The 24,469-nt window shown below is 45.4% G+C and overlaps 1 protein-coding gene across 2 annotated transcripts in view; it reads right to left on the bottom strand.

The window, feature by feature from the left end:
- Positions 1-3,468: 3,468 nt before the first annotated feature.
- The window catches only part of LOC130535708 (voltage-dependent calcium channel subunit alpha-2/delta-1), a 43,409-nt gene continuing 22,408 nt past the window's right edge, over positions 3,469-24,469 (bottom strand). Inside the window, exons 11-39 of one of the 2 annotated variants that reach the window (XM_057050906.1) lie at positions 21,664-21,822; positions 21,233-21,337; positions 20,862-20,940; positions 20,619-20,668; positions 20,448-20,537; positions 20,238-20,312; positions 20,067-20,147; positions 19,746-19,820; positions 17,132-17,203; positions 16,674-16,745; positions 16,487-16,548; positions 16,335-16,411; positions 13,793-13,853; positions 13,626-13,717; positions 12,465-12,546; positions 11,488-11,550; positions 10,822-10,925; positions 10,313-10,402; positions 10,161-10,228; positions 10,006-10,044; positions 9,817-9,888; positions 8,900-9,052; positions 8,753-8,805; positions 8,513-8,568; positions 8,271-8,400; positions 7,622-7,734; positions 6,776-6,858; positions 6,394-6,470; positions 3,469-5,215 (exon numbers count right to left, since the gene is read on the bottom strand). In XM_057050906.1, the coding sequence (XP_056906886.1) occupies positions 5,179-5,215; positions 6,394-6,470; positions 6,776-6,858; positions 7,622-7,734; positions 8,271-8,400; positions 8,513-8,568; positions 8,753-8,805; positions 8,900-9,052; positions 9,817-9,888; positions 10,006-10,044; positions 10,161-10,228; positions 10,313-10,402; positions 10,822-10,925; positions 11,488-11,550; positions 12,465-12,546; positions 13,626-13,717; positions 13,793-13,853; positions 16,335-16,411; positions 16,487-16,548; positions 16,674-16,745; positions 17,132-17,203; positions 19,746-19,820; positions 20,067-20,147; positions 20,238-20,312; positions 20,448-20,537; positions 20,619-20,668; positions 20,862-20,940; positions 21,233-21,337; positions 21,664-21,822 (2,370 nt within the window). In that variant the 3' untranslated portion in view covers positions 3,469-5,178. The remainder of the gene's footprint in view (positions 5,216-6,393; positions 6,471-6,775; positions 6,859-7,621; positions 7,735-8,270; positions 8,401-8,512; positions 8,569-8,752; positions 8,806-8,899; positions 9,053-9,816; positions 9,889-10,005; positions 10,045-10,160; positions 10,229-10,312; positions 10,403-10,821; positions 10,926-11,487; positions 11,551-12,464; positions 12,547-13,625; positions 13,718-13,792; positions 13,854-16,334; positions 16,412-16,486; positions 16,549-16,673; positions 16,746-17,131; positions 17,204-19,745; positions 19,821-20,066; positions 20,148-20,237; positions 20,313-20,447; positions 20,538-20,618; positions 20,669-20,861; positions 20,941-21,232; positions 21,338-21,663; positions 21,823-24,469) is intronic. The other variant, XM_057050905.1, reaches the window with a different exon arrangement.

The following is a 24,469-nucleotide window of genomic DNA, read 5'->3' as shown; positions in this document are numbered from 1 at the left end:
AGGGCCTTTATTCACATTTCGGTGACATCAGCAGACAATATTGTGTCAGCGGCGTGCTGCAACATTCAGGATGTGGTGACTTAATTGGACTGGAGACATAAAGATCATTTTGAGACATTGATTTTAGAAAAACACGATACACCTGATCCAATAATGTCCTCAGTGGAACCCAATGCTTATCTTTTATTGCCATAACTATGCTTCATTTTGTCTTTGTTATCAGTGATATCATATTCTGACCAAACTTTTTCCATTTACTCTCAGTTTCCCATGTTTACTAAATCCTGCTGATGCATTTTCTTCCTCTTTGCTTTATTCTTAGTCTTTTTAAGACCTCGCAATTGTTATCTGAAGAGCACTGGGTGAATTTTCTTTTTCTTAGTATACTGTTTGCCAAGTCAAGGCTATCTTTTAATCTGCTGCAGGGGAAGGAGGCAAAATACATATTTCTGAAGAAGGATTCCGTGTTTCTTTTGAAACCATGTGTTATTCCCTCTTGCTTGTGTCAGATTTTTTTTTTTTTGTTTGACTGAGTCGTGACTTTTTTCCATTACTGAGTGTTTTGATTTCTGTTTTTCTCTGCCAATATCCTTGAACTTTATTATTCCCTGGTACATTTTCAGATTCCCCCAGTGGAGATCCAACAAAGCTTTGAGCAGCCAGTGCTTCTCCTACCCTGGCATGACTGTGACATTATCAACACCACCTGTCAGTCAAAGAAAAGAGCAAAAAGAAACAGGCAGCAGGAAAAGTCATTACAGATCTTTAGGTGTGTTCCTCATAGAGAACATGAACTCACTAAACATTAGTTCATCACACTGTGGAGATCATATCTATCAAATGTGATATTATAATTCAACCATTGTTGTACCTTTTATTTATTATTATTATTTTTATTAAAACATTCAATCCCACAAAGGGAATCAAATCCAGTCTTTAACCTGGATATAACCACCAAGCCCCCCCACAAATCTAACACCTCAAGTTACCAGTTAATGTATGTCGGGCCCCACTCTAAACACAGAAAACGTCTACAAATCAATTCTCAATCTACGCTGGAATGGAATGTGTCCCACTGAGACTGTTCACCTGGACAAAGTTTTCCAGCGTTCCGCCTGCCAATCACTCTTTGCACTCGCGTTCAGACGCACGCAAGGCCAGCCCTGCGATCCAGGAGAGGTGGCCAGGGCCGCCAACACGGACAGCTTTGCGGTCTTGTTTATAGGTTTAACAAAGCCCTTGGCATTTCCTGGATCGCCCATGCCAAGTCTGTGTTTGGGGTTCTTTCCAAACTTGATTTTTTCGGACATTTCTTCATCATTCGGGTTTACAAATTCTTTTTTTTTTTTTTTTGCTTGAGCTTTTGCCAGAATGAGGTGATGGTCCAATAGTTAAAACAATCGTGGGAGAATCTGAGCTCTGTGTGAGTCTGAGCACTGTCTGTCTTTTCATTTGAAGAAATGGTGTAAACTTGTAATTGTTAGCTTAAAATTCTACAAATATCGCTTGACTCATGTGATTGTTCAGTGTTTTGGAGTCAAACAACAGGATTTCAATGACCCCGTGACCTCGCCCTGCACGAGTTTTATGTTGATGGAAAAATCTGACCTCCAACAGGAAGTTTTTCTAAAATAATCGCGTTAAAAAGGTCGGCACCAATTAAAAATTGCATCGCTAATGTAAACCACGTTATATTTGGCAGAATAGGGCGAGTTTATTTATATCTAAGTTGACTGCCCTTAGGGTGCCACAACCCAGAGGCCACTGAGCGCAATATGAGACTAAATTTAACTTCATCCACAGCGTCACTGCGTTCCTACACTTTTCTAAACATAATTTCCTTGGTATCCTGCGCAAAAAGGACATCACTTTCCGATCAATACGATGCTAATGAACTTTGGGGGTTTTTGGCTGATGATTGCTGAGCCCTGCAGACCCGGTCACAGGTCGTGTTGATGATATAGCATCAGTGTCATGTGTCACTTCCTGCTTTTACTCCAACAAACGCCCCAAAGATGCTTCTCAAGCAGAATGAGTCAAAAAGTTCCAATTTTGAACACACCAGCATTGGCGAAATGGTCTTTTTTAGGTATTTTTTTAAAGCACATTTCTTTTAAAGAAATGCAACATGAGCAGTGTTGAAATCCCTGTTCAGCACAAAAACAGCTGACATTCGGGAGAAAAAAAAACACATTTTCCAGTAGTTCTTGACCTTATTGCTCTTGTGACCTTATTGCTCTTGTGAAAAAGGTTGTCTGATCAAGAAAATACTCAAACTAAATTTAAGTCATTAGCTAAATCAGGATGCAACAAAGTTGCATCTGTGTGCTGTTGTATTTCCATTGAGAAAAAGGTTGCCAATGACGAAAAACAGGATTTTCCCCCTTTATTTCTCAACAAAAACAACAGAGAAACAATGCAATATGGATATGTTTTGCACTGGCTAGGAGTGTGAGACACATTCCCCAACTGTGATCCCACATTTGGATTCTGGCACAGGACCTTAGATTGTGTTTGAGTCCCTGATGCTCTTTATCCACGGCTCCTGTCACATTTAAATGTCAGTGATCAAAGGGAAAGCGAAGAGTTCAAAAGGAGCCATGACAAAAGGGAAGCCGATGCGCAGAGCAAACAATCTAAGTTAAATTGCCATCACCAAACCACATTGTGGTAACGTGTCAGTTGACAAAGCGAAGTGCATGATTAAGTGTCAAAAACAAAACATGTCCTGAGGCGAACACAGTGAAAATGTGCGCTTCAATAAGCAAATCGATGTTTCCGAATCTCTCAATCATATACTTAATAACCAATTGGAGGGAGGAGAGAACTGCTTTTCATGTGTCTGTAACGTCTTAAGGCAGGCATGTTAAAGGCCGTGACCTGGTGCACGTTTACAACAGTATCCCATTACAGCCTTCCTTCCACATCAGTATGGAGTGCACATATGAAGACCTCCCAGTCTGACACCAGCTCCAAGACAAACAAACGTCCTGCTCCCCACTTAAAGCTCTGGCCGTAGCGATGCTCAGATTACCATCACATAAACACAAACAGCATCAAGTGGAGCTGAGGAGAATCCCTGCGACTGTCATGGTCGCCTCTGGATTTTCGATCGCCCGTTGGAGGCGGCGGAAAAGATGAGAAACACAGAAAAGTCAGCGGATCTGAGATGCAAGCTGTCCTTCTGTGTGGTTCTGAAGGCAAATTTACATTGAAGTGTGTGTTTGTTAGTGTGTAGTCTCGTTTTTGCCTCTGTTGTATGTACACAACACGTACAGTGTTATACCTGAGGTATTAAATGTGACAGCTAATGTTGAAATAATCACAGACAAATGTATATTTTAACTTATTCATTCAACTTAAACCCGATTTAAGGTAAACTCATGGGTTTGACTCCGGCAAGCTCTATATTTAACAGCTTTATTAAACTCCGACATGAGGAAAGAAAAAGGCAAAGAAACCCTGAGATCATAACAATACAACACTTTTATTGTGAATATATTATATTTGCACAATAATCAACACCATATTAGAAACTTTTTTTTTTTAAATCTTCTTTCATTGGCTCTTTTATACAGTAAATAGTATTAGTGTACAAATGTATATAAAATGTATTCAGGCTGGTCAAGTTCCACAAAAGATTAATCCATGTACAGTATTAAAGCACAATCAGATATCGGAGGAACACACACATGCCTGCACAAAGACACGCGAGCCCCGGGGTAGAACACAAGTCAACACTCGACTCTGATAAACAGGCAGAACCTGAACGCTCAGCACCAGCGGGTCTCCATGAGAGCCAGGCGGAGAGAACTCGTCTGCAACGGTTAACATGAGAGTTAACATGAGATTGAGGACCGACGACAGGTTAAGGCAATGCAAACTCAGTACTGGTGGTGCTGTGGAGGTGAGATTCTCTCCAGCGGGCCCTGATGGCGACATCCGGCGTCCAAACACAGAACAAGCTCATCCCATGACACTGCAGCGTTTCGACGCCGAGACCTCAGCGTCTGTTTCACAGCACTTGAGCAACACAAAGAGGAAACAAGCGTGAGGAAGAGGAAAACAACAAATGCAACAGTCAGGTTGATACGCTGATCTCATTCACAAGTCACTTTGGCTCCTGAGTCCGGTGGTCCAGAGAGATTAACAGAAACAGGACTGATACCCAGAGGTGTTGGAACGCAAACCCAAGTCCTTTCTCTCTTTCACATTCTTCTGCCACGAGCGGCGAACTTTGGCGACCTGTGAACTGCAACGAAAACGAGCACCAGAGCTCGCAAACTCCGACAGGTTCCTTCATTCCGGAAGCGGCCTGCTTGAGCTACTACATAGGCACTGGGGATTTTGATGCATCAAACTGGAGGCGACCGACGCGGCCGGAACGTGCACAAACAGAGCTGGGATCGTGAGTTGTTGGTCTGGAACTGCAGGGGTGCTCTTTCGGAAAGCCGACTCTCTCTCTCTAAGGCCTTGTCTGAGGAATCTCTTGAAATAAACTAGCTTGCAGGTTGTGTGGAGCTTTGGTCAGAGTATTGGTGCTGTCGTCAGCATGCTGCTACAATACAACACCGAGTTAGTTGTGAAAAGTCTACTTTGTTTTCAAGTACAAAAATGATAAATAAACAGATACGGTACATTTAAAAACACTCAAATGAAAGGGACCCCCCCCCTCCCCAAAGTTATACTGGTTGCAAAAGTAAACAATCATTACCGCATAATGATTCATAGCAATCATATAAGAAGCAACAAACAATATTGACACGACACAAACCAATGCTGTCAGCAAAGACAGTGTTTGGGGGATGTTTTGTTGGCATCGTGAGGGCGACTCTTTCGTTTCCGAGAAATCAATCCGAGAAATAAAGCAGACTGAATTAAAGGGTTTGGTTGGCTCTTACTCTTGCACCATTATTGGAGGAGAAGATGGGAATGAGTGCAGCTGGAGGATATGAACGAGCACCCTTTGGCATCGGAAATAAGAGAAACGCCGACGGAAATATCCTAGGAACTGTGCCGCCTCCGTCCCGGATGGTCTGTTGGACGTGTCTTCTGCCCTCTTGTGAAGTGTGACGGTCAGTGTGCGAGCGCGTCTGCACGGGGGTCACAAGGGCTGTGAAGATGACAGGAACCACAGCAGCAGCAGCTGGAGCCCGAGTAATGGCCAAAGGCACGGGCTCAGCACGGTCCCGCCTCCACAGTCAGAATCATCTTCCTGTTGGATGAAGCAACTGTCAGTCTCGGCCATGACAAACTCAGTTTATACGATGGATGGACAACTTTTAAAAAAAATGCTTTAAAAAGGGTAAAAAGGGATAAGGACCACTCAATCGTCACATAGAAAAATGTTGTTAAATTGAATGTGTTAATAAATGTAGCAAAAATAAAAAATCTCAATGCTTTACATTAAATGAATAAACCACGTTTAAACTGTATTTGAAATAAAGTCAGTTCAGTCTAATTAAGCTCAGATTTTTTGGCATTGCCTCTCGGTGCTGATCATGGTTGGGAGCTAAAATAAAACTTTTTTTTTCAAATCAAGTGGACAGTTTAATAAGTTCTTCTACTGTATGAACATGGAAGCACAGACATTCTGTCACCTCATGAACAAATCTTTAATTTCTCCCACATTTCTGAGCTCTGTCACGGTTAATCGTCAGCTCAGAGCTGTGAGAGCGTGTTTTGCCTTCTTGGACTGAACTTGTGGGGGCCCACACCTACTAACACTGTGTGAGAGTCTTTTTTTAAAAAACAAATATTTGATGGGAATATTCAGGATATCAGAAAGCGCCATGAGCAGCACATTCAAAGGGCAGGAAAGCGACATTTCCCCGTGTTTACGTCACTGTCTTCCTATGAGCAGCTTTGCCAAAGGTAATGGGACAGATGGAAAGAGCACAAGGGACGAGGCTTGCTTTCACTCCCTTCCCTTCCTTTTGTGCCCCCCCTTCCCTTTGCGGCCTGGCACGGCCTCCCGACAATGTAAACAATCAGGAGCGTGAATTAGTGTCTCTGTGTGATCTACGCCTTCACGACACAATGAAAGGCCAGCGCAACAAAGATATGGCAAATATTTCCATTCCAAATATTTAGACATCCTATAAACTTTTGGGTGGCGTTGCAGTTATTTCACACATGATTTATCGGCGCGCTGCCTTTGTTTTACTAATTTAGCTCAAATCGCAGAACTGCGTGACCTTCTCATCGGCTCTTTCCAAAAGAGAATTTAGAGGAAAATGTAAAAGCATGGGACTTCTAAAAAAGAGAGGGGGGATTGTGGACAGACGTTAGATTTTCATGTTGTTTTACCGAGTCGATACTGTTTAAATTGGCCCCGACTCGTTGGATTGCAGTCGGTAATGAAAGTGCACGGACCTGTGTGAGCAAACTGACCCTAAACTCATCACCAGAAACAAGAGAGGGGTGCAGGTCAGCGGGGAACCTCGGCTGATTGGGCACAAGGGTTCATCCTACCAGACAAAAGCAGCCGCCAGCAGAACAGACGAGGAGCGGAGAGATCACATGAAGGAGAAGAAAGAAAAAGACAACACATGCATGCAATATAATGACAGATGGATGAATAATGAAGAGAGTAAGTAACGAAAAGAAAGTAAGATGGAGAGCGCAGGCAGGCAACAGAGCTGATGGAAACCAGACAGAATCTGACAGCACTGAAACGACGTGGCTCACTAATGAAAGAGTCTTCAGCTGTACCTCCCCCTTCCCTCTCTTAATTCCGTCTCCGCACTGACGCACATGTGTGTTTGTGTCTTACATTTTCATTGTTGTCAAAACAGACGTCCGGACCTTTGCGGTATCTGGGGTTCTGCGCCAGCTCGCACGGATCCGGACCTTCAGCTGAAGACGCTCGCTCAGGAAAAATGGGATTCTCGCTCAAACAGCACACTTAAAACAACAACGCGCCGACTTTTATCTCCCCTGCCAATAAAGGCTTAACGCCTCCAACTCATAAGGCCTTGGCAGCCTCGATACCCTCTTTTATTCTCTTCCAGATGTTTTCTAATCTTCTACTAACATTTATGGGGGGGGTCATAATTACACATGCCGTTGCACTGTGTTCATGATCTATTATGCTGTCGGCCATTTTTCTGCTCTGGTCGTGACAGCTTAATTAGAAGTATTTTTGGGAGACATTAAGGAAATGTTGTGTCTGCACGTGCGCAGTTGTGCTGAGCGGCCGTGCGCTCATTTGTGTTTCACATTTTGGGCCTACGCGATGACCTAGCAAAGGTGAAAAATGGTGAACTCCATGCAGCCCAGTGATGTCAGCCACAGACCTTACTGGTTTTTAGTTTGATTCTCGTGCAGCAATTTTTCGGCGGCCTTAATCACATGTTGTAAAAACACACCCGTTAACCTCACGGCAGCCCAAACAACGGTGCCAGTTCCACAGGTAATACGAGAAAAGCTTTCATATGCTGTGCACCTGGTTTACTGTTCATCTGTGAACAATCACTGGGGACCTATTGCAAAGTCCTTAGTGTGTGTCCCTGTGTTGAGGGCTTAAGGGCCGCTGTTGTTAAGTGATGGATGGAGGGCTGGAAAGCGAAAAGGAAACGTAACTCCATGTTGACTTTTTATGACTCAGGTAAAAGGATACATGGTTGTTCGGCCTGTCTGAGTGGCCTGGGGTCACAGGACAAGCACGTTGCCTTGGCATCGGTGATCAGGAACACCAGGTTGGTGTTTGGTAGCTTCTCTGCACGGTACATCCTGGGAAACAAACACACACAGCAAATCTCTTCAATATACCGCATTTGCATATGGATTAAACACTAAACCTGCAGGGCATTAGACGGAAGCTCTTGTGCACATTCAATCATCCTCGTCTCTCGTTTGGGGATTTTTTTTATAGCCGTAATGAAAATTTCTGTGTCTCCAGTCGTTAACATTGGGGAGCAAAGCAATAGACACGTGGGACTCATAATGTCCAGTAATTACTGCCATATTTAACCCGCTCTGACAGGCCAAATTGACAGAAAAGGAGTTGGGAACAAAGTAAATGTGCGGTGGTCCGTGAATGTGTGTATTAGCGATTCTGAAGTGCAGCCAAAGAGCAGCCCGACGAGGGAAAAGAAACAGATAAAAGGGCTTTTGTGCCTGCCCCTGCAACTGTACACGCAGACAAATCAAGGTAACCTGCGTCTGATCAGGAGTCACCAGAAAACAGCAGGAAACTAACCACATCCGACCCCTCTCTGTTAAACAGATACGCTGACATGCAGAAAGATGGCAGGACACTTCCATACCTGGAACAGTTTCCACAGTCCAGAACACCTGAGTAGGATCTCTCCTCATTATCAAAGAAGTACTGGGTTTGTTCCGTGATGCAGCTTTCCTTGAACATGGCATCTGGTATCTCTTCATCTGCTGGCTCCGCTGAGCAGGTTTAATCAGGGAAGAAGACAGCAACATGTTAGTCAGAGGTGATCATTAAGGCTGCTTTTGCTGTTTTGAAACGAGGCGGAATGTTGGAGATTCTGGCGCTCACCTGCCTCGAGAAGGTTTGGAAACAAGAGTCCTACTAAAAGCTGCTGCAATATCGACCTAGTCAGGGAGAGTGAGAGGGAAACGGACATGGAGGAGTCTATAAACAGACTTGGACTGTTGTGTAACTGCACTTTTCCCCAGTGGTCCACTTCCAAACAAACACATTACAGTAAAAGAGAAAAAAAAAGTCCTCCCACCCTAAAACACACATGTATAAACAACGAACAGAAACTGCACTTACCAGGCAGCACTTGATGCCCACCAGCCAATACTGAGCAAGTCGGCAATGGAAGGCTGAAGGACAGGAAGAGGAAGAAAAAAGCTAAATAACCAGGGCTCTTTCTTCAAACGAGGTCCACTTTAGAGTATCCAAGGTAAATCTTCTCACCACATAGACAGAGCGGGGGCCTGCTGCAGCCTTGCTGTCCTTCTCTGGGTCGCAGACAGACTGGTAGTCGTAGGTCTTGTTGAAGGAGTACAGAGAGGTGTTGACCAGGTTGATCATCAGCACCGGGTCCACCTCGCCAAAGAACTGACCGATCTAGGCGAGCAAGCACACGCGTGCAAACACAGATGAACAGATGAAGGAGCGCTAGCAAAAGGATGGATGAGACTTTTTTACAGACACTTTTTGCTACAGATTTGACACCGCTGAAGCAGAACTATGAACTGTTCAGCCGTAACTTTTTACTGCACCCATGTCGACACGCTAAACCCGTTGAGTTATGGAAGCAACATGTAAGCCTCTAACTTTTTATCTTAGCATTTGAATTAGGCGGTTTAAGCTGTCAAGCGATTTACATGTTAACCGAAGCAAAACTCCATTTATACAAGATTACATTATATAATACACATATGACTGCAGTAATTAAGCGATTTGATTGTATATGAGAGGCACAGATGGCACAGATAGAGCCAAACGCTCTCAGCGGCCTCACCAAATATAGAACAAGATGGGCTAAAACGAAGACGGGATTCCTTTAGTCAACAGCAGACACTGATTTAAGAGGGTGGATGAAAACCAGCAGTTGACCTGTGGAGACTGACATGAAGTGTTTCTGAAGCCAGTTCTTCCAACCACTCACACAGCAGCAGCCTGCAGTGAGCTAACGTGGCTGATCCGTACTTCTCACATACACGGGGGACCTCACCACAGCTTCAATGAGGAGAAAAGAGACCGAAAACAAAACCCCCTTCCTGAGAAAGGCTGTCCTGTAACAACCGCACTCATAACTTCACTGAATCATGTGGCCTGTCTCCAGATGTTTTGGGATTTGGGATTGCAAAAGGCCAGAGACAACTTACCAGAGAGATGTATTCATCCTGATTGGACATGAGAAGAAATCCTCCATCATCCAGGATCACACAGTCTACATGCTGGCAGAAAGATGAAACGATATTTAAAATGCCTACAAATGAAATCTGACAATATAATACTGGTGTAATTATTTTGGGGAGAATGAGGGTCTAAATAAGTAAAAGGTGCTGCTGTACCTTGTCATTCCTCAGACAGCCACAGATCTCATCTTTACACTTAAGGGTATGAAAATAAAGTAGGCGTGAAATTACGACAAGTAACATTATGAGAGGCTGAAGGCAGGCGGCATAAATAAAACAAATAAAACAACTCAATTGTGCACTAGACGTACATTCAGTTTGAGCGTAGCGTTCATGAAACTGTTCATCCAGAAGGAGACGTTGAGTTTCACTCCGACCACTAGAGAAAATACGGAAAGCAGAGAGATCAGCCTGAACATCGGCCTACGCGCTACACCGCCGACCTGCTGTTGGCGAAGCTGACCTGCTGGTTTGAGCGTGACTTCATCGATGGTGAGTTCCACCGCTTTGCTCACCAGGATGCCGGACTCGGAGAAGGAATCCTTGTTCTCCGCTGGAGTCAGGAGGGAAAGGCAGGGAAAATGTCAGAGAGGGAATTACACGTAAAGGAGAATAATCGCTGTCTGTTTTTGGAAATGACTTTCATGTCATTGTTATGTGCTGGTGATTTAAGGCGGCGGGGTGCGATCTGTGGAGCCCGGACATGTGTTAATCCAGTTAAGTGTGGCTGGTTTCTCTTTTTTTAATTCTCTGCGCTGATGTCTGCTAGAGAGATCAGCGCAGATAACAGGAAGTGTGCTGGACGGGGAGGGAGAGGGATGATTGCTGAAAGGACACAGCGGGAACAGGAGAAGGATAAAAAGAGTGATATCAGGGGCCAGAGAAAGTGATCCACGCCAGATCCAAAGGGCCTAGAAAAGGACAGGCTTCCTCAGGGATGGACACATAGTTATGAGCAAAACACAAACTTACTGTTGAAAGACGGTGCTGTGAAAATGTAAACGTCATTGTCCAGCGTCCTTTTGTAGAAGCTGGACTCGTAGGTCTCCGGATTCTCGATCCAGTCCTCCCCGACACTAAGAACATTTACAACATGTACGGGCTCTTAACGATATAAAACACCACTGAAATATGCTTATTCCCTTCTTCTCTCCAGACACTTCATATTTTCATCTTCGGCCAACCGTTAGTCATCAAGACGAGCGTCACGCCCAGCCCCGTTGATATATGCCGAGGACGGGATCCAGCGAACGCTGCAACCGACTGTATTTCAACTTTATTGTCAGGAGGAATGCGAGCACATTTTCAGGGCTGAGTATTCTGATCGAGTGGAAGCCTCCAGTGTAATTCAGATAAAAGTAGCAGCGAGGAAATTGAGGAAAATGAGCTGCATTAAGCTGCTGGATCTTTGTATTTGACCCGTGCTATGTTCTCGTCTGGCAGGCTCTGGGAGTTTTGGCTGGAAACGCGTCTAATCCTCCATGTACAGGAAAATGACTCAGTGGAGCAGGTGAGCTAAGCAGCCAGAAGTGATCGGCCTAAGGGTATTACAGCCTGTATCCATTTCCATCTCACATTTATGCTGTCAGACGTTCGAGAGAAGGCAGAGGGGAACTGAGAAAACAGGGGTGCGAATACCTTCTGGGGTAAACTCTCGTTACACCGCCGTCCGTGGCCACGAACCTGGCCACTATCCCGTCCCTGAGAGGATGGAAAACAACAGACTGTTAGACATCAAAGTCCAAAAAGGGCTCATGAACCGTGAAAATCAAGCTGCAGATGTGACAGAAATCATTCTCTGCCCACAGTCACTTGTCTCTATTTGTCCTAATGTTAAACAGACACCCCGCTGCGTGTGTGCAAGTAGGCCTTCTGATTATTTTGGACAAGTTAAGCGCGTCATGAAAGGAAAGGAAAACAGCCCGTCTTGGCAGAGTTCCGTGTGATTGGCTGTGATGTGTATTTTGGGCTTTGCTTTCATCACGTTATACTAGTTAGACATGATGAAATCACCCAAAGTAGAGAAGTTGTGCATGAAATGAGCAAAAGTTCTGGCAGCGAAACGCATCAGGAACATGCAACAACAATTTCCATATGAAACATCTTCGCGAGGCTTAAAAGTATTATTTGTAATTATTAGACATGGCCTCCAGGCAAGTAGGGGGCAGCATTTCACTTTCTAAAAGTTTATCTCGGCCTCGTTCTCTCTCTCACATTAGAAGACTTTGATCATTTTTTCAATTCACAGCACACAGGTACAGATTTGTGAACTTCTGGAGTTGATACGTGGATGTCCGTACGCACTTTCCACCATTGCTGCTGCTCCTGCTGCATTGTGGGATACCTTGTTCTTATAGTCTACATACGTCACAGTTGATGCTCCTTTGATAAAATGAGCAGAACAAATATACGTCCGGGAAAATTTGGAGCGTACTTGGCAGGTTGCGAACTTTGAATTGGAAGCGTACAAGAAATACCCATAATAAACAGCTTCTGACTCGATATCAAGACATGCGTCTGGTAAGTATGCTAGTTCTGTTTATACCGTTATCATCTGTATCGTTAATAATCTTATAGGTCGTCCCTATAAAACAGGGACACATTGTGGCACTCACATTGTCTGTTCACTCCAAACTTTGACCAGTTCAGCGGTCAGACCTGCATCCAGAATGAGCCGACTCACCAGGGACACGTTACCTTTGGAATAAAGATAAGACACATCAAACATCATGGATGTTGCCTTAAAATCAACCACCAGAGAGACTTTAGAAAGTTTAGGTTTAACCCCAACGGAAGGTTTAACCCAACTGACATGAAGCACAAACACTAAGGAAGGCAGACTTTTGTCCCATATGATGAAATGGATCAGAGCACTCTGGATCCATTAGCCGAGTGATGGCGGGAAGTGGAGCGATCCAGTAGATGATGACCAATCGGTTGCCGTGAGTCACCGTGCAGCATGACAACATCGGATTTCAAGAAAACCAATAAGATCATGCTGACGTCAGCCGGCGTAGCCCTGGCAGAAGTCAGATGCCGATCGTGATGATGTTGCAGACATATAAGTGGTCGTCTGAAGTTACATTTCAACACTCATTAGTACAGATGCTGCAGCAGCTGTCTGACATTTGAATCCAGTTTGTTCCTTTTCCGGGTGTTTACACATCTCAAAAGTTTAATGACTTAATGACTCCAAATCACGGTCGTATTTTACTCATGAAATCTCAGTCAGCATTCTTAGAGAAACAAGAGTGATTTCAACCTAAAACTCACCAAAGCTAAACACTGACCGTGTATTCGGATAAACAGCCCAAAAAAAGAAAAAAAGATTTTTTATAAACCATTACACACTGAGTAGCAGCCTAAATCATCATATTTACTTCTGCCAGCATTATGAAGCACCGTCGTTTCTTTTGAAAGATCCTTTCCATCAACATCCCCAAATACTGTTGGGGATGTTCGCGGTTGGCTGCTCAGGTTGTTGAGCACGAGCAAGCTGAGCAGTTCTGGATCAGATTGATTTACAAGGTATTTGCTCATTATCTTAAAGAAAGTATTTTTGGTACAACTTGGACTACATATACATTATATATAACTCCTGAGGCTAAAGAGAGATCTAAATCACAAATTAGAAGTTAAATGACTTTAAAAACCTCCAGGTTCCATAAATTCTCTTAAATTAGCTTCACTACACTTAATTTAAAGACTTGACATGAAAAAATCAACATTTGTAAGAAAAAAACAGGACCTAACAGTGAAAGATGTGCAGCACTTACATGCGTTGGGAGTGTATCTATCAATGTACTGGTTGAAGTCCAGGAGGAACTGGGTGTTGTTGAGTGACAGCTTCAGCTCTTTGCAGTACTCCCTGAAGAAACAGATCTGCTTTAATCTCCGTCACTCACGCCTCCATTACAGAGAGCAAACACGACGGATGGCTCACCGTGGGGAGATGAAGGTGTAACCATACTCGTCAAACCTCTCCAGCTGCAGGGTTTCCATTGCTTCAAATGGAAAAAAACATAAAGAAAATGACTGATATTTGACACAGGCGAGGGGCAATTACGCTGATGAGCTAATTAATGGTTATCTTTACATTTGTTGATATTTATGCTGTAAAATGTACCAGGGTTAACATGGGACACACAAACACACACTAAAACACATCCTTGTATTACTATATTTGCGGTGACATTCAGAGAGATTTAATAAAAATAATACAGCTCTGTATCCTAACCCAAACCTAAACCCAATTCTTACTTCCAACTTTTAACCACGTCTTAACCTTCCAACAGTCCTTTGAAGTTGTGCGGACGAGCCAAAAGGGCCTTAAAATTGCAAAAATGTCCTCTCTTTGGTAGTAAAACGAGTACCTTTTTTAAAAAAAAAAAAAAAAAAACTCAATATGTAACAAATCCAAGAACACACACACACACACACACACATACACACACACACACACACACACACACACACACACACTCACAGGCGGGGGCTCACTCATAAAACATCAGACAGATATGAAGTGATGGTTCAAGCCGTGTGTGTTGCAGAGAGGAGATGAGAGGAATACTCACATTGTTGCCCTGCAGTGACCCCAAAGACAAGAAGATGTGGAGAAGTGAAAGTAGGAAAGATAAAGACAGGTAAAAATCCATTCATCATCTGACATCAGACGTTCCACCATGCTGAAACACTTCCCATGGCGGATATTAAGATGCCACAGTTCTACGTTTACAGTGAAAACGTGTACATTCGGTCAAACGCAAAAGCAGGGAAAGGAAACGAAGAGCAGGAAATCATCATCAGATTCCAGCAGGAACGAGCGGCGGGAGAGCGCCGCATCTTCTGCTCTGCGTTTCCAACCTTCGGTGAACAGGCTGCCTGGTGTTCTGTGTCTCATTACTGACACGGCAAACGTGGACGGCATCGCTTCACTCTTCTTTTAAAATGAAGATATCCCGGACTTTAAAAGATATCGAGCCGTGTGGTGCAGCGTTACCGAGCGCTGATTCCCGTCTGGCTCGGGCCAATCTGGTGCAGGATGAAACGACGGCCTTCATATAAAAACATAACTGGCAGATTCATTGTCCCTCTGTCTCTGCAGACTCCACGGAGACCCTCTTATGTCCGTGCCATACATTCCCTCCCTTTTATCTGCCTCTTTATTTCTCTGTCGCCATCTCTTCAGCCTATTCTCTGCAGCGTTCCTGCTGGAAAAAAAGCAACCTTCTTTCATCCATCACACCCTTGGCAAGGGACTGGGCCCTAATGTATTAGGAGGACGAGTGGCTGCGGCGACCACCGCTTGCAGAAAAGTGGGAAGATGGATCGAGGTACTGGTGGTCCAGCTCCAGCGAGAAACTCTATACGGCTCTAGGGAAAACTTTAGTGTCCCGACTCCCTGTCGGAGTCCTCCGTGCAGCCAGGCATGGTGTGTTACTGTCTTTAACGGGCCCGTAAACGTTGGGACAGTCTCCACGGCCCAGTCGCAGTCGAGGGCCGAGCGATGTGGCGGCCGAAGAGCCGATCTGATTTACAGCCACGTCAATGTCGGAGACAGACTGTTCTCTTTGGGATCTGATGGTTGGCATCCGTCTATCTTTTCATGCACGGCACCTCATCATGCAATCAAACACAGAGCAGACACACACACACACACACACACACACACACAGAGGAAGACATCACAGACACAAAAGGAGTGAGTACTTGCCCCAAGAAGAAGCTGTAAAACCCAACAGTGGAGGGAGGACAGGACAGAAAAGTTCCATCAGAATCAGAATGCAACGAATTGTCCAAGAGTGACAGATATGCATACATCAATCCCTCGTATTCGCGAGCTCTGCTCTAAGCTAACAAGCCAAGCGAGACAGCCTCCTTAGCAAAGAAAGAAAGAAAGGCTTAGGGAGACTTAAAAGATGTAGAAAAATGAGGTGAGGACAACTTCAGCGAGAAGAAAGTGAGAGGAAAAAGAAAAGAGAGAGAAAGGCAACGCAATTTCCCAATGAGTCTGTTGTCAAATGGGTAATAATGTTTTATCTTGGAGAAACAAAAAAAATGGTTTGAAGAGATAGAAATGGCCTCCATATACTAGAGAGGCCATGGCAAGAGGGAAGAGGAGGTGTGGGAGGCTTCATCTTCTGTGATGCCAGAAGGAGGGCAAGAGGAGGGGAGCGAAGAAAGAGGGAGATGAGAAAAATGGAGATCAAACGAGCTGGTGCCGGGGCCAGGCCGTGCAGAAGGGAAGCATGTGGCCGAGTGTGCGGGGGAGTTCAGGCCGACTGACCAGTGGGTTACACTACAAAAGAAAAGCACCGCAGGGATCTGATCCGATCGGCACATGTGAAGGAGTGGTTGCCGCTCCAGCTAGGAACAAGCAAAACAACACGAGTGGAGGCCGTGCACAAGCAACAAGAGGGATGCACGGGAGGCGGCTGCGAGGCCCGATAAAGGCGGATGAGGGTGGCGGGTGCTGTACTCACACATGGCCTGCTTCATGTCGTCCCCCAGCTTAGCTTGAATGAAGTGCTCGCTGTATTTTGGCAAAACGAGAGCCAGGCTGCAAGAGAACAGTCCCAATCATGATGGCTGGGGGACAAAATGGTGACTTTTCTCACAGTTGTGTAAGGCTCACCTGTAATCTGTTCCATTCACTGGTGCCCACGTGTAGGTCCTGACTCCTCTGTCGATGTACCTCTGCCATGGATGAAGCGCAGCAAAAAAATAAAATACAACAAATTCAACAATCAAAAGCTTGAAATCAGTTACAGCCCGTGGATCCAATGGGGGGATGCCTGAAGTACATCTGTGTCCTCTCTCACCTCGTCCTGGGATTTTACCAGCGTGTGAATGGTTTGTTCACCTGTCTCTCCATCAATCATCATCCTCCTGATCTGAAAACACAATGAGGGTTCTGTGTCAATGCATCTGGATTCATGTGCATCCGAGAAGTACCTGAAACACTCCGGTGTTTTTTTCTGTCGCCCCCTGGTGGCTGTCGGAGTTACGAAACGATCTTTTCCCCCCACTGGAGATGGGTTTTATTCTGGAATCTAGTGTGCAGTCTTCATCGTGTTGATATCTAACTCAAAGCACTTACATTTGTAGTTCATATATAATCTAGACATAAAAAAGTGAGAAATCTTGTTGATTTTCTAGATACAACTGATTTCACAGCTGCAGATGGTGGCACTGAAAATCTTCATCTCCTAGATGACGTAACACCAAGAACAGAAACAACATGTGGGGCAGTAAGGAGGACCTTGCCTCTCCTCCGTACCTCCACTTTAATGTCATTTTCCAGCTCAGCGTCTAGGAAATCCAGGGTAACAGGCTCCTGGAATTTAGGATTCTGTGGAAAAGGAGACATTAGAGTCATCAGAACATCGCATTCCCTCTCTGTCAGTGATGATGCTGGAATTTAAAACCAGCTGAGTGGATGAACTGAAACATTCCAGAATATGTAATGTTAATACATTTGTGTCCCAATGCTTCGGTCTGGTACCACGAGGCACTACTCCGATGTCGCATCAGCAACAGCAGACGCAGCTCAATCAGATCTGATACAGAGAGACGCTGGACCCTATTAATGCCCTCTCTTAAAAACCCAATACCTCTGTGTGGCTTTATGGCGATATAAAATGGTAGCAGTAATCTGGCGCTTCTCTATAAAACAGCAGTGGATGGAACGCTCGCTCCGTTTGGGACTCAAAATATGGGCTGACGAGGTGAAAGCATGCTGTTTTCTGCCTAGAGCACATTTTATGTAAATATATACGCAAGCTAATGCTAAGGGTGTATTTTAACTGTGAAGGAAGAAGTAAAGCAAAGCTTTAAAGATAATATAATGGAAATTACACCAGTTACGTGCACAGCCGGGGGGGCTTAAAACTTAAATAACAAACTTTGAGTCCCTTACATGTGATAAGTGAAAAGAAATGGAGCAGCAACGCAGGATGAGTAAGGCGAAGCATGAAAATGAGAGAAGAGAGAATGAAACACAAGGATGCACATAAAATCAACAAGAATTGATGAGCGGGGAAAACAAGAGGGAAAAAAAACGGGCATGAGAGAGAACCTGCTGAGATTTGCTGAGGTCATACTGGGTGTGGGATCAAAATAGAACGTTTGCAACTGAGGGGATGTGCTTGAGGAACGGAGATTGGGTTCAAGCGTAATCAAACGCAGAGCAAAGTCCGTTGCTGAGCCAGAGGGAGACATGAGACAAGTTTGAGAGGTCCCTGGGGAACGCCGGCGGTTCACACGGGCCCGCGTTTTGGCTGACTCGGTCGGGGCGTGAGTGCCTGACAACCAAGTCTAAATGCTAACATCGCAGCGATCATATTCAGATGGAGGAGGGGGAAAACGCGCTCGTTCACGGCTCTTTAGGACGGTTCTGTACGTCAGCGGACGAAACCCGGCTAAACCGTAGGAAAGGAAGGAATGTCTGTTGATCAGATTAGCAGAAAGATCGAGTTAAATCGACAAAGGGGTCAGGAGGGGAGGGAATATTTGATTTTAATTCAAAGCACATTGCTTTCCAATATTCCTCCTCAAGACTGTTTAATGACATCGTCTGGGGTTTGCCAACTGAGTCACAGGACGTCGTCGTCCGATGGCCATCGTAAGCAAAATGTCTTTTCAAACATCACACTGTCTCCTCTCCCCCAAAAAGACTGTCAGGACAACACATCCCTCCCTGAATCTGAGAGTTTATGGCATCAATTACAGCCGATCTTGTCTCCTTCATCTTCTCTCTTGTATCATTCATTGAATTTTTGTAACACTCATCAGATGACCCTCATGCTAACACAGCCCTCAGAGTTACAAGAGAAGATCTGAATCAGAGGGGGAGCGGGAAACTCCTCTATGGGCTACAGTGACGACTACTGGTTCAATGCGGAATTACACCTACAGGACTGGGACACTGGACGACAGGACTCCTCGCGGGGGCTTCAAGGAGCTACTTCTGCGATCGACAGGTCGTTGTCTCACCTCGTGAAACGTGACGGCGTACTTGTTTCTCAGCCTGAGCTTCCTGTTGCGAGCCCTTTTCTAGGAAGAGTTATCGAAAGGTGAAATGTGACGCCGTCGATGTTAAAAATGGTGGTGGCGGAGGGGGGGTGAAAGGCTTTCCACATGACTTCAAGAAGCCTTGATTCGTAATGAGGCTGTACTCTGTGATTTAGTGTGCTCTGATATGTGAAGGAGCGCAGAGAGAGAAGGGATGAATTGTGTGTGCTGTGATATATGAGGCTGTGGGGAATGGCGGGAATGTGAGGGTAGACGTCACAGCAGATTGACGGGTCAGAACACAGAACTTGGTGAGTCACAAATGTCTGGGGGAAGTGGCTTTTTTGAATCTCAAACTCTCAAATACAGCAGCCAGACTACATTCCAGCCTGCATCGGTGGTTCTGAGCCATTAAATCAAGCTCCTCTAAAAGGTGGTGGAGGCAGAGGTGCCGCTCCTCCACATGGAGCCGAGCCGGGTCAGGCCTCTCGTCAGGAGGAGCCGGAAGATCTGGCTGTACTGAGCCACGCAGACCAGGATGAGCGGAACAGGACTGACAATGATGTATTCTCATAACATTTTAGCAATTAAAAGAAATAGTTGAAGCATCTACCAAACTGGTTTTCTGAAAGTAGCCCGACGGCAACGCTGTGCTGCTGAATTCAGTTTCATAGTTCGATGCTAGGTTCGTGCAGGTATGTATCTGAAGCCTGCAAGACTGCCTGAAGGCAACCTGGCTGAAGTCCACAGAAAATGGACTGGTTTGAAAGAAGCAGGCGCCATCTGCTAATCTGTAAGTTTTTACAGCTCTAGCACAGATTTATGGCATATACAGTAAAGTAATGTAGCGTTTCAAGACCTATAAATTCTAACGACGATACCTTTGGCTGGAGGTTGGGGTGCAGCAGGACGTATCCATTTGGATCGATGGCAAAGTAGTATCCATTTGGACCAATCTGGAGCGAAAGATGGATGAGGACGTTAATTGTTTGCGAATGGGGAAAACCACCTAGCATGATAGCATGCTAAAGGCTGCAGAGGCCTTTATATATGGCCTTCCAACCATAATGGAGTGCTATCATTCATACTTGGTGGGGAAAATGGAAGCTAGTGTGTCCAGCCTTCACATTAGGGTGTGAGAGATGCGTCTGTCACGGTGCATATAGGTGAAAATAAATAAAGAAATGGATAAATTAACTGACTGTGAAGCGGGGCGTCAGTTTCTTGATGTCGTCCAGAGAAACGTCGATCCCCATCACGCCGAGGATCAACTGATTCTGGTACTGAGGAGGCATGAGAATGACAGAGAGTGTAAAACACACACGGTATCGATCAGCCACCTGTCGCCTGTTCAAACATTTCATTATTCGCACCTCGCCGTTCCTGTCGTCTTTGCTCTTCGTCTTATTGAAAACAGGAAGGGTTCCTGTGATGACCAGACCCAGCTCCTGAGAGAGTTCCAAAGAAAACCAGTTTTTCAAGGTATTATCTGCAATTAGTCGTCTTCTAAGGTCATCAAATTTCCACTTTTTTAAAAAAAAAATCTGAATTCCACAGTAAAATAATGAGGATGAGCGCCGTACCAGAGCATCCAGGTAGACGTTGGTCCACTGGACCTGTTTGGCCTGCTTGTCTGCCAGCACCATCGGTCGTCCCAGGACATCAAGATACTCCTACGAGAGAGAAATGACAGATTTAAAAGAGAGTTAAAGACATTTTCTTCATCCCACAACAAAACTTCTGCAGCCTCACACCTGTGTGTTGATTCTGATGGCTCCGATGGACGGGATCTCGTAGAAGTAACCTGGACAATGGAGCAGACGGACATCAGGACACACGTGCTCTAAGCAGCAGACGACACGAGCACGGAGCCACAGGAGTAGGCGACATCTACACAGGTGCCACATTTGAGGCTACAGAGGAATGGGAGCACTCGACGGCTGAAACGGGATGTGGAACAGTCAGGACGGAGGTGTGTGTTCATGTCTCGAACGCACCTTTGTTGGAGCAGGCCATCCACTGGATGGGACCTTTGTCGTAATTGTGCTGTCCCACAGAGAAGGTAAAGATCCTGACCTGGAAAGACCCATTCAGCCAGGTCAAATCTGTGTTCTGTATGGTCCACAAATGCACCATATTATCTAAAGCGTGTGTGTGTGTGTGCTGGTGTTTCTGTGTAAGTAGGTTTCAAGTAGCTTTCTCCTGCTTCCTGACTGGATTTTAAGGTTTTGAAGCAAATCTAAAACCCAAAGGGGGCTTTGAAACGCAGAGTCGCTTAAAAACCCTTCAAACCAAAAGCAGCCCGACGCAGATAAAAGCAGCTCGTCAGCGTGCGACTCACAGATAGATCTCGTGTCCTTGACGTTACCTTTTTGTCAGCGTTGTATTTCTCGAGGATGGCCTGGGCTCTCTCCTCCCCACCGTCCGTAAACAGCATGATGATCTTGTTGCAGTTTGCTCTGCTCACATTGGTCTGGTCAGTGGGACAGTTTTAGGATTAAGATGTACTTTTATTTCATGTTGTCAAAAAGGAAAGGTTATTAGTGGACTCAATAACTTTAAATCTAAATGTTGAACGCCCAAAGAAGGTGAGAATGAATCATTCCTGAGCAGCCATTCTTGATCTCTTTCTGGTCTACAGGGAGTTATACCTGGTTTCACCAGCAGGGGGCAGTAAATGACAAGGATAACATGGACGCCACCTTAAAAGAGACTTTACAGGCTAATTTATAAAGGCTTGAGACAACGAGACAAAACACACCTATTTGGTACTAGAGAGAGAGGAACTTGGTACTTTACCACAGACAGCTGCTCAAAAGCGAACTCGAAGCCCTTTGTGTAGTTTGTAATCCCTTTTGCTGTGATGTTCTGCACGGCGTCCTTCAGCAGCTTTTTGTTTCTGACGTTGGCCTGAACCAGGTGGTCGAAGCAGGCTGTCTTCTTCACTCGAGTGTTGAACTGGGAAACATTGAAACAATCAGTTATACAAGAATAAATGAGGAGGGGGGGGGGGGGGACCCTCCGAAATCTGACACTCCGGCTGACAAATGCAGCGTGCATACCTGGCTTTGGCTAGTTGTGGTAAACAGACACATTCATCAAGCCCCACTAATTGCTTCACATTCTCAGACCTCAACGATCTGGTACCCATGGAAACAGGATTGTGCTGTACAAGAGCAAGGTTAGGCAGCAACACCATCTTTTTTTAAAGGTGAGACATCCCTTTTTCACCCCGCAGTGTGCACAGAACCACGCTCCACCTAGTAAAAAACACCAATCTGCACAGATTCTGAACTGGTTCTATGTTACATTTCCAGTTGGAAGCCTTTGTAGAAGAAGAGGAGAGGAAAGACTTGAAGTCAAACATCCAAATGTCAACTTGTATAACAGAAACAACTGATAATGTTGTTACATAACTAACAGGGGACAGTGGTGTAATAAAGCGGCACGGCTAGCTGTGTGTTAGCGCAACTCCTCTGAAACAATAGTGCAACTCATCGATCTCAACTAATCAATGTGTCTGTTAGAGGGCCAATAGAGAGGCTGGAAACGCTAATCCACACAGACAGGCAAGGAGGCAAAGAGAAGGCTGACAGCGTGTGTGCATGTGTGGGTGGCTTTCCAATGAGCCTCGTGGCCTCAAACTTCCTTTTAGACTGACAATAACAAATATGCTCGTCTCTGCTGCACTGAGAGGCGGAGAAAACGACGTGCAAACACGAACAATTTCTGCCCATTCCCCACCCCCGCTCTAAAAAAACCCTTAAAATAACCCTAAATGCCAGCCTTCAAAGACTGATTTCTCTTAGGGAGACTTTCAATTTGTCTGCAAAAGAGGCGGATTCCATACAGAGCAGGGATTTATACTCTTACAGCATGAGTAATCGCCCTCGGATCGTTCGCAGGTTCACGTAATTGCACCCGCTCAGCATCGGCGGGGATTTTTAATCACAAAGAATGTTGCGGGAAGGACAGAGGAAGACGAGAGGGGAGTGTGGGAGGATGAGGTACAAAATGTGACAGGAGGAAGGGTGTGAAATTTAAAGCAGGAAAGTGAGAAGGTGTACCGCATTCGAGGACTAATGAGCTCGACTGACACTGAAATCTTATTGCAGCATGTCAAGAAACCCAGATTTGCAGAACTCGAGTGCAAGGGAAAAAAAAAAAAAAGGTTTTCCGCATTTTGGCCTCTGACACAAACGTGAATTCAGTCAGCCACATATTGAAACCCCCTAGAGATCCCATTACAACAGGTTTTGGGTCGTGTGTGCGACGGTCCAGGCCGTTGACCGTACATGGAGCAACTTGGGAACGGATTAGCGGTGACACTGGACAACGGGCTAATCGTAAATCCCTAATCCCAGGAGACACCAGGCTAGATGCAACAACTGTGGCTAACACGTGGGGGCCGGAAACGTCCAGATGAAAGCGGAGCACGGCGAGGTGAAAGCGCGGAGGAACGGAGAGGAACAGGTGAGACGGAAAGCCGAGGAGATGAGGAATGAGCAGAAAGACACATCTGTCCGCATTATTATGATCAGCAGCAGCTGCTGAGGAGGCTACCAGAGCATCACCTGCGACCAAATGCTAACTTAGTCCCTGGGTTACAGGTAATGAGGGAGAATTTATGGATATTATAAGAGATTAATGGTTTAGTCGCAGTTTATCAGGCCCTCAGGGCCAGGAAGAGGGCTTGGAGAATGATCATCTATGAGGGTGTGTGGCTGACAGAGAGATAATAACAGGCAGGGAAATCATCGGATGTCACTGTTTATTTAAACTCAGTGTCTAATATTATGTGTATTCATCTGATTAATCATAATAATACTGTCGATATCAGGGTGGAAATGATCTGGAAATGCGTGTGGAAAACTAAAAGGGGAGCCAGTGAAGAGCTTCAATAATTGCATGTTTCGCGATGAATCAGAGTGGATCCTTCCCGAGACAAAAGGTCCCCGGAGAGAGGAGACGGAGGGAATGCTTGTCTTTGTGCAAAGGAAAGGATGACAGCTTTAATGGCGAGGCCCGCGTCAATAAACACCTCCGCCCAGCCCTGCAGCACGCCGCCTCCTGGTGGGCTATTTTGGTGCGTAATCACGAGCAGACGTGAGATAATTAAAAGCAGCAAATTGGCGAGAGGGTCAGAAATGAGGTGAGATGTGATGGATCGATGCGCCGGCACAAAGGAGTCAACGGGAATGGCAAAGTGACCAAAAGGTGAGTGATGGATGCGTGCTTCCTGGGATCGAATCCAGTCAGGGGCGTAGATTTAATACCAGGAGATCTCTCTCTTTCACACACACACACACACATACAGGTTAAGAGGTTGGGTGGGGGCACGCGCTACACACTTTTAATCCTGTAGACCCAACTGAGCAGCGGGTCTTTTATTACAGGTTTGTTTCAGGGTGGCCAGACCTGAGAGAAATCTATACTCCATTACCTGTCATCTGTCTTTCTGACTCTGCCTGTGCACGCGGGCAGGCACGTGCGCGCGTGCGTCCTCATTGAGGCTTCAGGGGCCACTTTGGAGAGGCCTCCACCCATTCACGCCCGCCACTCTTAACCCATCCGCCCTGCGTGCATCGCCGGCTCCTCTGCCTCC

This window comes from Takifugu flavidus, chromosome 13 (genome assembly GCF_003711565.1).
Source record: "Takifugu flavidus isolate HTHZ2018 chromosome 13, ASM371156v2, whole genome shotgun sequence".
NCBI classification, from domain to species: domain Eukaryota; kingdom Metazoa; phylum Chordata; class Actinopteri; order Tetraodontiformes; family Tetraodontidae; genus Takifugu; species Takifugu flavidus.
This window is presented reverse-complemented; position numbering and strand designations above follow the sequence as displayed.